We start from the raw sequence: 17,930 nt of genomic DNA on the forward strand, positions 1-17,930 counted from the left end.
TCAGGAGTGTTTCCTTAAATCCAATTTCAGTCCTTCCCACTTTCAAGTTGTGATTTGGAGTTACATTCGAAAATGTTGTTCCAAAGGGTAAATGTGTCATGTTAGAAGGATGAACTTACTGAAGGAGTGAGTTTGAGCTCTGCTCTCTCCCGATCTCCTTGCTCAAAGAACTCACTGGTTACAAGTTCAGCCACCTGAAACACATAAATATTTAATTTATGGTTATGTGTGATGTAACATAGGACTCAGAAGTAATTTCTGCCCTCTGTGTACGATGATGATCTTCAACTCAGAAAATCATTTAAAAAGCTTTTGAAGAAATACATTAACATTTTCTGTTTCAAGGTATTACAGACTTTAATCAATGAAACTGATTTCCTTCTAATCAGAAGAACTTGTACAAGGCATTTTGAGATGCGTGCTAGTAGACGATCTCGGAGGGTACAGATTGCATATTCAGGTTGAGGCACTGGGTTGCCACCTTCAAAGGAGGAAATGTTCCGACTGCAGAAAAATGAAACAAATAATGCCTAATAATATATTTTTTTAAAGATATTATTTATTTATCAGAGAAAGGAGGGGGGAGAGAGCGAGCATAGGCAGACAGAATGGCAGGCAGAGGCAGAGGGAGAAGCAGGCTCCCTGCCGAGCAAGGAGCCCGATGTGGGACTCGATCCCAGGACGCTGGGATCATGACCTGAGCCGAAGGCAGCTGCTTAACCAACTGAGCCACCCAGGCGTCCCATTTTTTGTTTTTATAATATGATATACTTGTAATAATAATTTAGCCAACTTTTGGTTGTTTCTACATAGATTCTTCACTTTGTTGCATACTTTTATCTTAGCTTGGTTTCATTTGCCACCCCCAAACTCTTTACTGCCTTATCCTACTGATAATTGCATGCACTCTGGAGAAAGATAACCCCAGGACCACCTCTGCTTCTTCCTGGAGTAATCAGCCAAGGGCCGGACTAATGCCAGAGTCACTGTTCAACCCAGGTTTTTCTGCAGTGTGTCATGATGCAGTTTGAAAAATGTTGTTCTGGTCTTCAGACTATCTTAATCTAGGTACATAAGTGTTCACTGATGGTAGGTTCCGGTTGGTACAAACACAATGGAATTGGTGGTTCTACCCTGAATGGGTAGATTTTTCCAAAGTAAGGACTTCTATTTTTCCACTTTTCACCAGTTAGCCTGGATGATCTGACATTGCTCATTGATCACTGTTAAGCTAAAGAGAAGCTTCTCCAAGCCCCGTGCTTCCAATGATCATTTATGAAAAGCATAATGATACGGCAGGTAAGTGTTCAACAAGTATTTTCAACAACACTATAGTGTGCATCTAGGAAATCTCTGAGATGAACTAGCTGGATTTGGAAAATTTGAAAGAGCAGGGAAAAAAAAATCCCAGAAAACTCGATGGCCAGAAGATTTGGATCCCCAGACTAGTTTTTCCTCTATTCCAGGCTCTTACAAAGATGATGTTCTAAGGTCTGGAAAAGGCTAAAAGGGTTTCAGTTCAGTCAAGTGGATAGAATCAACATAATTTACCTAACTGTATATCTCAAGAGATTCTGCCAACCATAAATCATAACCATTGATAAAGCATAAAAACAGGGGTGCCCTGATGGCTCAGTCATTAAGTGTCTGCCTTTGGCTGAGGTCATGATCCCAGGGTCCAAGGATCGAGCCTTGCATCGGGCTCCCTGCTCACTGGGAAGCCTGCTTCTTCCTCTCCCATTCCCCCTGCTTGTGTTCCCTCTCTCTCTCTGTCAAATAAATAAATAAAATCTTTTTAAAAAACAAACCAAACCATAAAAATATCTCTCTCCATTTCTGTCTCTGTCTCTCTGTATCTCTCTCACACACCCTCCCCACACACCCCTGCCTTGAGACTAGCAAGTTTGTAGCTCATTTATAAAGAAATAGAATATCTAGTCAGTTCAGATTTTAAACATTTATAATAAGGAATATGGGTTCCTTCTGAAAATTCAATAGCATAAAACTAGTAGAGCTGGCTCAGTTTTTCTAGGGCCCGATTCCCTTCTCTGTCTCTAGTCTCTGCCACTACCTTTCCCGTTAGCACTATAGACCTCTCTCTCTGTCTCCGGCCTTCCTGAAAGAAGAAACAGTCCCCTAAGGGCCTGGCCTCATTTATTCAGCTCCCAGAACACTACCTCAGATTGCTCTGAGGTGGGTCTTTTGCACTAAAGAATACAAATGCGCACATCAGATCACCCCAAGGTAGGAGTCCTGCATAGGTCCATAGCCTCTGGAAAGCAAAGAAATTAAAACAAAATCCTGTCCTCGATCTTTCTAAAGTGGTCCTGGCTATCTTCCCTGTGCTTTTTAACGGTTCAACTTGTACCACTGTTTCATTTGTACTTAAAAACCCAATCAGGAACATTAAGTAGCTACTGATTGAATTTTTTATTAAAGAAGGAAATTGAGATGCTAATCAGGCCTTGGGGGATCACTGGGGAAACCCACATGTGTGTGAGGAAGGAGGGTTGGAATAGACACCAGTTTAAAAAAAAAGAAAACAAAACACTTTGCAAGGAAATGTTAAAAAAATCAACATCTTGGAAATTAGAAATATATCTATATTTTTAAAAGACGTTTCCATGGTTTTTGTTCAAATATTTCGTAAAATCATAGAAGTGAGTATGTTTTTGAAAACACTTTAACCTACTCGATTTAGAGACAAACACAAATGAGATCTCTAGTTTAGAGCTGTAACAAGATTTCTGATGGAGATGTCTGGAAAAACATAGTTTTGTGTTTTATTTCCCTGAACTCTTGGGTCTCTGCTCTTATCAGCAGAACTTCGCATCCTAAAAATAAAATATTATTTACGTCAGTGACCAAGAAGACCACCTTCAAGTAGCCAATGGGCCTCCCAGGTTGGTCTAAAATACCAATGCAGAAACTCTTATTCCTTTTAAGGACTTTCTCCTGCCTTTTTCCTGCTCCCAAGTGGGCTACTGCTCCTTTAGTTGCTGACATGCATTTCACTGGGGTTTCTGAGAGGCCTGGCATACCGTACCTCATTCCACTCTGCTTCTTCGTTCTTTCCCGCCCCCTAAACTTCCTCCCACTCTCCACCCCTCCGCTTCCTTCCATCCCAATCACAGTGGCCACCCCCTCCACTACACTTTTCCCCAGTACCTGGAAGATACCTACTTCTTCTCTGTTCCCCAACTTTTACTGTATGGGAGCCATCGCACACCGGGGCAGCGAAGAGTGAGCAATGATGTAGAAATAAGCTACGCAGCCGTGCAAATTCTTCCCACTTAGTCTGCTTTACATAACTTCAGATGTGTCACACTAAGATAAAAGCTGAGGCTCGGCTGGAGGAGAACTGTTTCTTCGAGGAGAACTTTGTAGGAAAACCGCCCCATCTAAACTGGACTGTGACAGGAGCAAAGAAATGAGCTTTTCTTGGAGTTAAGCAACTGAGATTTGAGACTATACATGTCCCTGCAGCATAGCCTACCCTAGTTTTGACTAACACAACAATCAGCATGGAAATGAGGTGCTGCTGTTAAAACAAAAAGACAGTAAGAAGGAAGAAAAATAAGAAGACCCTATGTGGCATCAGTGTGGGGTTCAGGTGTCGGACAGTGAGGAGGCATTGTTGGAGGCTGTGAGGGTGATGGCCCGCGTTCCACAGCGGCAACGGATTTTGTACAATTCTCACTGAAGTAAAGCAAATAATGTATCTAATGAATTCACAGCCTTAGGGAAAGAGAATGGCGAAAGAATGTTAGTAGCATGTGATGATTGCTATTGACTATGTTTTGCTAAGTATTATAAGAAGTGGGCTCAGAAAAGGATGGGCAGGTTTATCTTCAGGAATGAAAAGAAGAGCAAGAGTTACAAATTCAGAGTCTTCATCTTCAGGGATGAAAGATAAAGCTACTTTTTAACCCCAAACTGTAAAAATAAAAATTAAGGTATGTTTTCAATGACAAAGGCTGATCAAGACTCAGCCTTATGGGGCACTTGGCTGCCTCAGTGGGTGGAGCATGTGACTCTTGATCTTGGGATTGTGAGTTCAAGCCCCATGCTGGGTGTAGGGCTTACTTAAAAATAAAATCTTAAAGCGAGCAAGCAAACAACTCAGCCTTGAAACAAAAATCAAAGGTATGGTCAGTACACTCATATTTAAGAGCCCTGAATGAATTAGGTGGTACACAGGATACCCCTTCAGTTGTACAAACTGGCCCAGAGAAGTGACTTTATTACATGATTCTCTCACTGGCACTTGTTAGACCCTGACGGCTAGGAATTGGGTAATGGAGGAGGAAGAAAGAAGTACATACGTTATTTTTCTTTGTTCTTGCAAACAAGGAAGCAAAGAGAGCAGATCTAAGAAGTCTGTCTAGAATAGAACTGTGGATGTGGTTATTGGCAAATGGAAATGACTAGAACCAAAGACATAAGAAACTGACTAAATGGCCAAGGGAGTTTGATGCCATAGCCCCCATAGGAGAGTGACTTCTTAAAACCTAAAACAGGCCTTGGGTCCTCAACTTTCTTTGGGTGGGAAACAGGTTGGAAAACTGCCTGACCTTTGGAGATAGCCAAGGTCGTCAACGGAAAAGGATAATTTCCTGGGATAGATCTAGTGGTCATGAATTATGATGGGTGGGGAGCATCTCGCAGAGAACCAGAGCCTACTACAGAATGGACAGCCTCACAGTGACGGCCCAGTGGGATTTTGGAATTACTATGGCCCCCTAACTGTCAAATGTTGGCCATCTCTTTCCTTTCTGAATGGGAGTATTCTAATGAGTATTTCATTGTTTGGGTGTATGTCAGATGCTGTGTTTGGGGTGTGTGTAGGACTTTAAATCCAGACCTGATATAGAGACTGGGGTGAATCTCCCAGAGATCCTGGCCTTTAAGCTTGATACCATGACTAGTGGGACATTTGGGTCATTTCCCTTGGGAAAGGCTGAGTATATTTTGCCTGCAGGAAGAGAGAGAATCACACTTTTGGTAATTAAAAGGGCAAGCTGTGGTAGTCACATATTCATTAACTATTTCTGGCTTTCTACATTCTGGGCATAGAAAAGGATCGTACTTCCTGGTTGAGTAGGGGCTTCTGACAAGTTCTGGCTGATGAATTTCTTGCCAGTGCAAGGCAGTCTAGGGCCTCTGTTGGACTGATCCAGATGGTAACTGCTCTTTCCGCCCCAGTCCAAAACGAGGAATAGGACCAGCTGACCCTGGAGGCACACGTTCATGAGTAGTGCGTTGTTTTAAGCCACTGAGGCTGAGGGATAACAGCTCATTTTGCTGACACACTGGCATCATTTAAAAATGCTGATTGACATATCTGGTGTGGGACAGTGTAAGGCTCTGTCAAGAATGACGGCTTTGGAGCCTAATCGGCTAGGATTTGAATACCTAGCCAGACTGCTCACTAGCTATGGCACCTCCAGCTATCCTTTCTAGGCTTCACTTTTCCTATTTGTGAAATAGGGGTAATAACTGTATTAGTTTTTCTGAGTTGCCAGGCATGAGCACAAACTTGGTGGCTTGAAATAACAAGAACTGGGATGCCTGGATGGTTCAGTCGGTTAAGTGTCTGCTTTGGGCTCAGGCCATGATCCCAGGTTCCTGGGATTGAGCTCCATGTTGGGCTCCCTGCTCAGGGGGCAGTCTGCTTCTCCCTCTCACTCTCCTGCTCCCCCTGCTTATGCTTTCTTTGTCTCACTGTCAAATAATCGATAAAATCTTTTTTTTTTTTTAGATTATTTATTTATTTATTTGACAGGCAGAGATTACAAGTAGGCAGAGAGGCGGGCAGAGAGAGAGAGAGGAAGAAGCAGGCTCCCTGCTGAGCAGAGAGCCTGATGTGGGGCTCGATCCCAGGACCCTGGGATCATGACCTGAGCCAAAGGCAGAGGCTTTAACCCACTGAGCCACCCAGGCGCCCCATAATAGATAAAATCTTAAAAAAACCAAAAAAACCAAAAAACAAAAAAAAAAACCAACAAAACTAAACAGGAATCTATTCTCTCCTAGTTCTGGAGATCAGTAGCTCAGTATCAGTTCACTAGACAGAAATCAAGGTGTTGCCAGGGCCATCTTCGCTTGGGAACCTCTAGGGGAAAATCTGTTCTCTATCCTTGCCATGTTCTTGTGGCTGTCACATTTCCTTTACCTGTGGCCACATCGCTCCACTCTCTGCCTTCACATCCCCTCTCCTCTTCTGAATGTGTAATCTCCCTGCATCGGGCCCAGCCGGATAATCCAGGATAATGACAATGATAACGATTGTCACTGAAGTCTTTAACTTCAGCACATCTGCAAAGACCCCTTTTCTTTCTAAGGCAATGTTTACAGGTTCTAGAAATGAGAATCTGCTATCTTTGGGTTGCTATTCAGCCTACTGGAGTAACTGTACATAAATCAAAGGCGGGGGGGAGGGGTTTTGAAATTAGATAATTGGGTATTAGACATTCAGTCAATAAATATTAGTTATTTCTTATTATACGAAATCTATTTTATTTTCCTTAAAATGTTGAGACTTAAGATACCAAGTCACTATTTTAGACACCACACAGTAGGTGCCTCATAAAATTAAAATATATTAATCTCTAAATACGATCAGGAACCAAGGATCTTAAACTGTATGGTTACTGGCTTGAAAACTATTTGTGATCTAAACTGAAACGTTTGGCAGTGAAACCACATAGGTAGTAAAGGTATGATTTTTTTTGGTACAAATTAAACGTGGATTATTCACTTTGGCCAAAGTGATATGATCTCTAAATAGTCTTTAAAAAGAAAAATAAAATTTCCTTTTGACCTCCTTGGTTTCTTTTTTCTCTCTCTTTTCTTAAGATGAGAAAAAGGCAGACCTTGTGCTAAAACATGATTACCTATTTTAAAATGCTACTTTTGAAACTCTTGCCTTAGGACATGGTCAATGCATTATCTGGATTTAGAATGTTAAAAAAATCTTAGAGAATCAGGCACATTAAGACTCAGTGGAAGCACGTTAGAGAACGACCGTGCAATAAAGTATGTCTGGCCTGAGCCGCCTGCTATTTTTTACACCATGTTAATACTGATGCAAATTGACTAGGGCTTCAGTGCCCAGGAGTTGGGGCTCTGGGAATATTGCCCCCCCCCACCGCCCCCAGTCCCTCCTCTGCCAGGCCCTGCCATTAATCACCACTTGCCTGTCTCGAGATCTCCCACGGTTTGGTCACGGCTCCAAGGTCACAGGCTGTCATTAACATTGATCTGAAAAACAGAACCAAACAAAACAGCCTGAATAATCTTTTGTTGCATTCCTAAACAAACCCGTCCTAGATACATAAATAAATAAAACGGGACCAAGGCCAACTCACACACGTCTTTCCCTCAACAAGGAGAGCACTGTTTACAGTCCCCATGTTTAGCATCTCCATCATGTGGCCAGTGCTTAGGACAAAGCTCACACACAGCCTAGGCTTCCCTTTTGTTATGTCTGCGGCAGATCAAGGGAGGAAAAGCACTGCTTGCTCTATACCTGAGCTAAGCAAGCACTACTTTAAAAAATCCCTAATGGACAACACGTCTTATTTTTAACTAGTGGCAAGGGAATCAGCGTATAATACCAGATACATAGCTGACAAATCCTCACCAACTTATGGCTGATTGATGGGAATGGACGGAAACCTATAGCAAAGAGGCAAGGCACCCGCCACCACAGGAGCCCCTTCATTTCCACCTGCTCTTCGAGCTGAGATTTACTGGGAGAGCCACACTGTTTCCCTCCAGTTTATTACCTGGCTGCAACCATGTTTTATAAGCCTTATGAAGAAGAAACATATTCCGCCGCAGCTTTCATTCATTCGAGCAGCTAAGAAAGCACGGGAAGATCTGAACCAGACCTTTGAGGGGCAGATTTCCACTGGCTTTAACTAGAATTCCCCCTGAACCACGGATTTAGAAACACAGTGAACAATTTAAATTGTGGGTAGCTCTGGTGCTTATCATCTGATGTGGTGGGGAGGTGGGAAAAACAAGGCGCACCCTTTGTCCGAAACTTGCTTTCTTTGTACTGAAGCCAGCAGTACGTGATGAAAAGCGATGAAGGATTGGAGTCAAGAGACCACATCTCGGTCAGCTCCTTTTGGAAGAAAGGGGTGTGTTGTTAGAGGTCAGGGGGCTGTCCTGATGCCGGGTGTTAACATTTCATAACCCGCCAGACTCGAATGCCTTGGAAACATGTCTGCCTCCCAGATGGCAGAGCGCGATGGTAGTGGCGTTTGTGTAACTTCCCCAGGAAACCACTCCAGGGAACCTGGCGGAGTGGCAGGTAACAATGGGTCATTCAAAGCACCACCAGACATAGTGGCCTCAGCAGCCCCCTCCAGGAGTTGGGCAGCATCTAACCCCAAGCGCCCCTGTGCTAAGCGCTGTGAGGAGCAATGCAGAGGTGCACTCTTCAGATTTGAGCTTCTGTGACAAGCACTCTGCTTGTGCCATACTAAGCACCGACCCACTAACTACTAACTAAATGAATCTTTGGACAGAGGAAGGGACCATTATTCCCATTTTCCAGAGAGGTAAATGGAAGCATGGAGAGATTAAATAACGTTCCCAAAGTGAGTAAGGATTCAGGATTCTGTGTTTAAGACAAAGCTTAAGACAGACTCCCTCTTGCTACACTCAGGTGCTTCTCCTTTTAGGTTCTGCTGGTATCAAAGGGAGACAAGACTGTAGGTAATGCACTGAACTTTGCAGTTTCTCTCCCAGACAGGAGAGGATCTCTATGAGGTCGCCTACTGGTACCATTAACTTGGTCAAGACTTAGCTTCCATCTGCTTGATAATTCAAGGCTTACTTCTCAAATTCATATCACCATTAATCAGCCAATCAACAAGTGTATGGAGCATCTGTCTAGGTGCTTAGGTAGTGATCATTCTAATAGGGACCATTAATAGAGCAAGCACTACAGAGTAAGTTACGGAGTCTCTAGATGAGGTAGGGATACTATTATTTTACAAAGTAAATAGTGTTTTGCATTCCTTGATCAGACAGGTTAGAAAGTTTGCCAGAGGTTACACAGTGAGGGCGTACCAAAGCTGGAGTTGGAATCCATAGGGTCTTACTGAAGGGTCTCTTTTTCCCTACAGTGAGAGCAAGAAGTCCATTCTGAGAATGAAGACAGAAAAAGGCTGTGTGGAAGGATGGGGTGGGGGAGTTTGAAACCTTTATCCAGCTGGCACAGGGGAGTCTGTTAAGGTTGGGGGCTCAGAGACGACCTAGCTAGACCTTGCTGGCAGAACTTTAGGTGGTGGGTGGGAAAAGAGTTTGGAGAAGCCAAGAAGGGAAGCAGGGAGACAAATTGGACAGTATCAATAGATAAGGGTCTAAAACAAGGAGGGGCAGGAGAATGCAAAGGCAAGGAGAAGGCTGAGAGATTCCAAAGGAAGAACCAAAGGGGGTGAATGAGTAGTTACTTTCTTATTCTTTCAGAAGTTATTCTTTTAGATTGAGCCTCTAGAAAAATTGAAAGGTCTTTTCTAGAGTCAGAGAGGAGGGAGGAAGAAGTTACTCTTGAGGTCCCCATAATTCTAGTCCAGTCTGTGGTGTGTGGGTGGGGTGTGTGTATGCTGGAATGAATGGTCAGGAGCATGGAGGGCACAGCCAGCTCTGTGGTGGGGGTGGGGAGTTGGCATGGTAGAGGGGATGGGGGTTCGTGGGGGTGGGGGGGAGGGCTTGCACCTGGAGTTTCTGATGCTTTTATCGCACTTCCCCTCCATATGCCATGTCATTTCAACAACAATCTTGTGTTAGCCGTTATTTTCTTGATTGGTTCTCCAGTTTTAAAACAATGAGCAATGAAAACGAATCCACATGTAAAAAACAGATTCATAGTAAAACAGTTCACGTATGAACTGAATTTGGCGCTCACCAAACAAAAAAGCGCACTTTGTTCTTTGCTCTCTGTGTCATGGTTTTTAATTTTTTAAAAACACATATAATGGTCCAAACGGGCAACACCAAATGACAGAAATGAAGTAAGTCAAGCTGTTCTTCTTCGTCCTCGCCGTTACCGTTCCAAGATGTTTCTTCCGGACACACTGTCTGAAAGCAGGAATGTGACGCTCCGTAGGGTCCAAGACCCCAACTAGCTGCGGAGCCGGCGCCCAAGGCTCGGAAGCGTGAGGAGCTTAGCCGGGAGTGTGCTCGGCGCCCACCAGTGTCAGCGGCTGACGGGCCCCCGCGCGCTCTTGCAATGAACTTACAGGGGCCGCACGCGTCCAATTAAAGGATAAGTAATCCTGTGCTCATCTGAAGCTTTATATCAATTATGTCGATACTCAACAGTAATCTCAGCAATTGTTTAGGACTTCTACCAACGCAAGATTTTTCTCGGCCGGGGGAGGGGGAACATATCTCATTGTTGACATTGTTTAGACTGCAGGCACCTGGTGATGATCAAAAGCAGACACACTCTTAGTTGGTTTTATTGCTGTTTTCAAGTTCTCTAAGAGGGTGGTCCCTGGAGCCCCCCGCCCCTCCGTGCACTGTGGTCAGAGTCTAACCATGAAATGGGGGAGGGAAGGCAAAGGGGGGCGCGCAGTGGAGAGCTCCTGGAGCACCTCTATTTTACACAGTCTCCTTCCAAATAAGATTTTTCTTCCATGTGGGGTTCCCTGTCAAAAGAACATTTGAAAAACTACGCAGAAAACACCTGGGTGGAGATGTGGAATGTGTGCTGGCATTTTAAGAGTTGTGCTTAGAAGAGAGGCCAGGCTGGAGAGACGGGGCAGGAGTCACTGAGAAAAGGTGGTAGTTAAAGCCAGCAGGAGGCTGAAGATCAAGAGAGGAATCTTGAAAATAGGTCCTGGGAGGTCTTACATCTGGGGGGGTTGCGGAGTGGAGAGGGGAAGGGCTGAAGAAGGCTGAAGAGGAGAAGCAAGCATCAAAAGAGAGTAGAAAATCTGGAAGCGCAAGGCTCAGCAGACTCCAAGGCCCGGGAGAGCTTCAAGACAGAAAGGCCAATGCAGTTAGGGGCTGTGATGAGATCCCAAAAGAGAACAGGCCCCTAGCATTTGATCCTTGGGAGGTGATTGGTGACTTTCAAAAGGAGCAGAAGTCCCATTTCACAGACTGAACGGCTAGCTACTCTGTTAATCCGTACTTCTTATCTGTGCAATAGGAAAAGCTGATGAGGTATGGACATGGAAGAACTTCCAAGGCATATGGTTGAGCGAACAAGCCAGTTCTGATTGATATATAAATGCATAACTTATGTTAAAACAGACAAGTCGATACTCAACAGTATTTTTCCTTAGAATATATACATATATAAATGCTTTGGAAGTGGTTGGGAAGGATATAAGTTGATAACAGAGTGTATATCTGTGTGTAGGTATGGGAATGGGGAGTGAAGCCCCAGAGAGGTCTGGGGGCTCATCTGGCATGTTTTCATTTATTATAGAAAAATATATTCCTATAATTACTTGTGAAACTAAAAATCATTTGAAAACAAACACTGCCTTGCAAGAAGTTAGGAGGAGTGTGAGTCAAGTGTGGGACTGAAGGTTAAGAAGGGGAATATGATTGGACCTTGAGAAGAGGGCAGATTTTAGCGATGATTATTTTTTGCCTGAGGAGATAGGAGCATATTTTTATGCCTAGAATGGTCATGAGGGGAAAAAAAACAGATTTTGAAAATGCCAAAGGAACATAATCGGTAGGGTAAGTTCAGGGGTGGGGGAGGTGGAGAAACAGAGTTAGGACACCTGGGAAGGGCTAGTTTGGAAGAGAGGAAGGGTCCCCTCCCACCCTGGACAGGAAGGAAAAAAGGCCCGAGAAGATCCCCGAGAGAAATACTGCCGCAGGAGGGGAGAACAGAGGGCCTCTGGTGAGAAGTCCTCAGGAAAGTGTAAAGAGAGGTCAGGGGCAGAGGGAAGGGCAGAGGGAGGGCAGGCAGCCCTGGGTTCTGAAGCTGGAGGTGGTGGCGGGGGGTTGCGGGGTACAGGGATTGGGGAGGCTTGCATAGAAGCTATGGGCCGGTCACGACAGGGGTCCTGCTCTGGGTGATTCTAGTAGTCACCTGGCTGTGGAACAGACACAGTGCGCGTCTGTCCAGGCCTCCAAGCTTTCCCAGGAATACTCAGCAGCTTTGGAACAGGACTAAGACAGCAGAAGGTCTGAGGGTGAGTGAGGTAGGGGGTGGGTGAGAGAAAGAGGAATAGGGCCTAGGCAGTGGCATGGCTCCAGTCAGGGTGTTCAGATGTGTCACGTAAGTGCAGTGGTCTGTCTTCTCTAAACAACTAGGAAGAAGTCCGGTGAAAAGTCTAGAACAGACTCCTTATTTCTGCCACCCAAATCGTTGCAATGGTTTTCTATCTACAATGCCTGTTGTCTCTAAAAAAACTTCCCAAAGTTAACTCTCCACTTTATTTTAGCTAACACTGTTTTCTAAAGTTCCTCAAAAATCCACTCTCTCCTCAACATACACCCCCACCCCCACCCCCGCTCCCCCAGGAAAAAGAGGAAGTCACAGCTTGCTGAAACTGAACCAATTTGAACATCCTTTTCTAATTCTGAAGGCAAATTTATAGAGAGGGAGCAAAAATATTAATGGATTAGAAGACGAAAAGACGAGCCATCTATCTTTTCTCTAATTATTCAACTACTCTCTGAATGTTTTGTATGTAAGCCAAGATTTGTTACTTTAAGAAAATCACATATGTGCCCTTACCCCTGTCGGAAATGCATGGCTAAATCTTCAAATAATGAAGAAACACATAAACAAGAGCTGCTTCTTACCGAAATATATCACGATGGTTTTTGATGTTCCAATCATAGTCTCCTTTACTGACAAGTTCAAAGAATTCAGTTCTCCTCCTGCACAAAATCAAATGAAGGAAGAAAGAAAAAAAAATCTGGAATGAAATTTCTCAGTCTGCGGGGCGACATAAACACATTTATGGGGAAATATAAGATCACCTGAACCAAGTAACTTAATATTTGAAATCATGAGGCTAAAGCACTATCAAAATAAATCACTTTTTAAAAAATGTTGAGGCTTCAAGAAAAAGCCACAATCATTTCTGAATGTATTTACAGCAGAGGAGATTATCGAGCCATAAAACAGAAAACAATGTGTTCCCGCATTTAGGATTACTGGTTGTGAAGCACTTGTGATGGGCACTGCAAGTCAGAGCGGGGAGGCAAGGACAAATAAAAAGCTGGAACGGTTTTGGAATGTTCTTTTATCATTCAACAGATAACTGAGCTGCATGAGGATTTGAGATAAGATAAACTCCCCGGTAGTAAATTCAGGGCAAATACTTTTTCTGGGTTAGAAAATAATGATTTCAGGGGCACCTGGGTGGCTCAGTGGGTTAAAGCCTCTGCCTTCGGCTCAGGTCATGGTCCCAGGGTCCAGGGATCGAGCCCTGCATCGGGCTCTCTGCTCAGTGGGAAGCCTGCTTCCCTTCCTCTCTCTCTGCCTGCCTCTCTGCTTACTTGTGATCTCTGTCTGTCAAATGAATAAATAAAATCTTAAAAAAAAAAGAAAAAAAAGTAAGGATTTCAGCTTTTCAGTGCTTAACCACATGGTCTGTGGAGTCAGAAATAACCCTTTGAAGAGTGGCTCAGTCACCTCTGTGCTGTGCAACTTTGGGAAGTTACTTAAACCCTCTGAGCCTCCGTTTCCAAATCTCTAACATGGGGATCGTATTTGCTAACTCACACAGTTATGGCGGTTATTGTGAGAATTAAATGCAAAGCACTTGGTGTAGTGTCTGTGCCCAGAGATATCTGGTGCCCCAAGTGGCGAAGATATGCCCAGGGTGTCCTGGGCAGCACAGAGGAAGGCACTGAGCTTAGCTTGGAGGCTCCTGGAACATCATGGAAGTCTTTCTGAAAGAGCTTTGCCCATCATCATTATCCTTGTCATCATATGCACCTGATGTCATTTCAGTCCTCTGAGTTATTCTAAGAAATCACGAGAAGGCAAACTCCATGAGGGCAAGGGCCTGGCCCCTTTTTCTTCACTCTTGGATCCCCTGAGTCTACAACAGTGCCTGATGTGTAGGAATAGCTCAATAAATATTTGTCGCAGTGATCAATGAATGAGAATGATTACCTCAGAAACCTATTTTTTTTTGCTTTCTTTTATTTTTATTTTTAATAAACATATCATGTATTTTTATCCCCAGGGGTACAGATCTGTGAATCTCCAGGTTTATGCACTTCACAGCACTCACGATAGCACATACCCTCCCCAATGTCCATAACCCCACCCCCCAACCTATTCATTTTTAACAATAACTCTCCAGCCACTGGTTTCACCTCAATTCTCATGGTACTGGAGTATTCACAGTTGCCATTGGAGAGATCGTGATAAGAAAACAACATAAAATCTATCTGAGCAAAGCTCCCTTAGATTCTGGAAGACTAGATTTCCACGAGACCAAGAGGACAACAAAACAAGTTATGGGAAGTTTAAGAACATCATTCCCATCTGATGTTCCACTAATATTGTTATATCTGCTGAGAGTATTTTCAATATATGAGACGTAATATCCCTGATGTAAAATGGACCATATTACCTTGGTGGTTAACTCAATGCAGAAAAGAATGTTTTTAAAATGCAAATCTGTGATAGGGCAACTGAACAGAACCTTAAGGATAGACTTCCCAACTATGGAAACTTTAATAGCTAGAGTTGCTGGTGTCAAAGTCTTAAACCAACGGGACCCAAAATTGGCCATAGGCTTCCCACTGCTTTAAAACAAAACTAGATTCCACTGCATTGGGACAAAAGGGATTACCCACTGTCCCTATGGGATGGTAAATTGAGAAGGGGTGGGAAGAATCTGTAGGGCACAGAAAAATGTGACATACTAATTTAATTTTTCCTCCAGTGACAAAACTGTATCTATTTCTTGATATTTATTCTGATGTCCAAAGGTTTGACTATGAGTTCAGAAGGCAACAGGACTTTCTGAACACCATAGCTTTGTCAAGTTTAGTCACTGGTGAAACCATGTATATCATACACGTGGCAACATGCTTGCTCACACAAATAGTCAAATAGACATTTTAAAGTTTGAACCAAAGTGCATTTTAAATTTTTTTAAGTTCCTGAAAATTAACCATCTTGAAAGATCAGGAGATGGGCTTAATCATTTTCATAAGGCTGCAAAAAGGATTTGGAAGTAATGATATGCAAAGGTCACACCACAAATTTTTTATGCATGCTTAATATGTTTTAAAAGGTATACACATTATATACCAGACATAGAGAACGCATCTAACGCTTCATCATCCAGCCTAGAAATAAAGCTTTACCTACACTTTCGAGGTCCTGAGCAGCTCTGCTCTCTTGCTTCTGCCTCCCTCCCTCCCACCACCAGATGTCCATTTCCTAAATTTTGTAGAAATCATCTTTGTATAAAGCCTTCTGATTTTATAGGAAATTTATGCAAACTATTGTTCTGCATATTTTGAGACTTTATAAATGCTGTCCTTGTAGGGTATGTATTCGTTAACAACTTGGTTTTCTTGCTCAGCATTTGTAAGATTCACCCACAGTGTTATGTATAGTTCTATGTGGTTATTCCGTGTATTACTATACACTGTTTATTTACTCACTTTCCTGATGATGAAGGTTTAGATTATTTCCAGTTGTTTTGCTATTATGTATTACATAGAATGCTGCTATGGACATCTTGGTGTTTGTCTCCTTGTGAATTTGTGTGCATTTTCTCTCTCTGCCTGTCTCCATGCATGCGCACGTGTGCGCACACACACAGGCACACGCCTACGTACTGTTGCTGGGTCATAGAGTGGTTTGTTTTCTATGTTTGTGTTTTCATTATAATTATAGACTGTTAGAGGCATATGGTACCTTTGAGAAACATCTACCGTTTCTCTCATTTCGAAGGTGAGGAAACTCAAGGTGAAGGTAGGTGAGGTGATTTTTCCAGGTCCCATGGCAGTTATGGGCTTATCTAGGGAGATTCTAAGCACCCAGCCTCCCGGTTCTGGCCTCTGACATCATTTTTGTAAACCGTGAGTAGCGTGGATCCTCGGGCCGGAGAGCCCAGCGTGTTGAGAGGATATGGACTGCAGTGGCCCACAGCCCTCATGAGATGTAATGGCTTTGCAGGCACATGCTCCACGGGCGTGCCAGATGCCAAGTCCTGCGGTGGGCACCAGACAGGTGTTTCCAGCGTCAAGAAGGGGATGCCCCACAGAAAAGCAGCAAATGGCCCGGGGCCAAGTTGGTCGTTCGCGGCTCCAGGGGGCGTAATTCTGAGCTCCTCCTTAGTGATGATCATTACAAAGCAACAATGGGATAGCCACTGTGATGATGAGAAATGCATTCGCCCGCACAGCTGCTCCTTTTAGCATCTATATGTGTATGTGTATGTAGATTATATGGACTCAAAAGCACGAGAATAGGTGAAACTGTTAGACATAGGGGCACTTTTAAAAACACAGGACTCCTAAAAAGGAACATCTACAAAACTACGAAGTTACCTAATACTCCCCAGATCCAAGCTCTTCCGTCATGAGGAACTGTATCATTAACTTCCCAAGCAGATCGCTGGGAACCTTGGTTTTCAAGGACAATGGCAAATACCTCAGCTAGTGAAAAGCAACTTACTGGAAAATCTCATTTATAATCAGATATGTTTTTATTAGGCTTTTATCCCGCTCTCCTGACATATGCTCCATTTAGAAAAATAGCAGTCTTTAAAAAAGCATCATTTGAACAGAACTGCTAAAATTACCCTCAAAAATAATTCTAAAGATTGGTTACCGGTCACCCGTCACCACACTAAAAATCTTTCCGGTTTGTAATCTATCTTGCACAAGACACCTTTTATTTGTAAAGTGAGAAATCACCATTTCTGTGTTTATTTTAATCAAACCATTTGGGGGGTAAATTTATATATCTATACATGCATATATGTGCACATATTCTTTATCTTTCTATTCATCTCGCTGCTCCAAATCTACTAAAAGTCCATGAACGGTAGGAAGGATTTACTGCCAAATTGACAAATTGTCATTGTGATCGTCTGCAATGCCAGCCCCAGAATTATCAGGTAGCAGTGACAGGAGTGTGTGTGTGTTGGGGAGGGGGTTGGGGGGAGAGGGGGAAGAGATCTGTTCTTTTGGTATAGTTACAGCTTATTCACCAGGCAAATCACAGGTCTGCAGTTGATTGCTAAATGTAGACTCTGGAGAGATTTATGGAATTTAGGCACCAAAGCACTGAGAGGAATAGAAAATTAATACGCAGATGTTAACTCTAGTAATTATGACTAAAGGAAAAAGTTATATATTCAATTTTGAAAGTGAATTGCCTCCCATCTTTAGACTAGCACTGATAAGAACCTGAATGAAGTTACTTGTCGGAAGCTGGGCTTTTGCTGATATGAATAAAATGGTGAAATGCAGGAAATGGAAAGGTTAGAATGCCTGAATGTTGAGAATGGCCGAAGATTAGACAACACAGGGCCTAAGAGTCATTCAGTCCAAGCACAATCACCAGACCAAGAGACGGTACAAGGCACTGCTAGATGGCACATGCCCGCGTGGCTCCTGCATTTACTTTGGCCATAGCGCTCCTCACACTCTGGTAATTGCTAGTTTTCTCTCATCCCCATGTGTGTAGAGCCCCTGAGGTAAGAGATATGTCTTATCTGCCTGTGCATCCCTAGAAACTAGCACAGTGCCTAGAGAAGTGTATAAAGAAGGCACCAATAAATGCTAGTGGATGAATTTCTCATGTTTTATTCAGTTGCCATATCACGTGGGTAGGGACATGGAGACGAATACATGTGAAAGAGCTTTGAAATACACCAAAAGGGGGCAAAAGATTTCTTCCGTCCACCTGCCGTGGGGCCTGTTCTAACTGTAGAATAATTTCAACAGGTTAA

The 17,930-nt window shown here is 43.3% G+C and overlaps 1 protein-coding gene across 1 annotated transcript in view; it reads right to left on the reverse strand.

The window, feature by feature from the left end:
- PDE11A (phosphodiesterase 11A) overlaps positions 1-17,930 on the reverse strand; it is a 390,916-nt gene that overhangs the window by 35,853 nt on the left and 337,133 nt on the right. Inside the window, exons 16-18 of the mRNA XM_044242405.1 lie at positions 12,796-12,873; positions 7,200-7,263; positions 120-194 (exon numbers count right to left, since the gene is read on the reverse strand). Of these exons, the coding sequence (XP_044098340.1) occupies positions 120-194; positions 7,200-7,263; positions 12,796-12,873 (217 nt within the window). The remainder of the gene's footprint in view (positions 1-119; positions 195-7,199; positions 7,264-12,795; positions 12,874-17,930) is intronic.

The sequence above is a fragment of the Neovison vison genome, chromosome 3 (assembly GCF_020171115.1).
Source record: "Neovison vison isolate M4711 chromosome 3, ASM_NN_V1, whole genome shotgun sequence".
In the NCBI taxonomy this organism is placed as follows: domain Eukaryota; kingdom Metazoa; phylum Chordata; class Mammalia; order Carnivora; family Mustelidae; genus Neogale; species Neogale vison.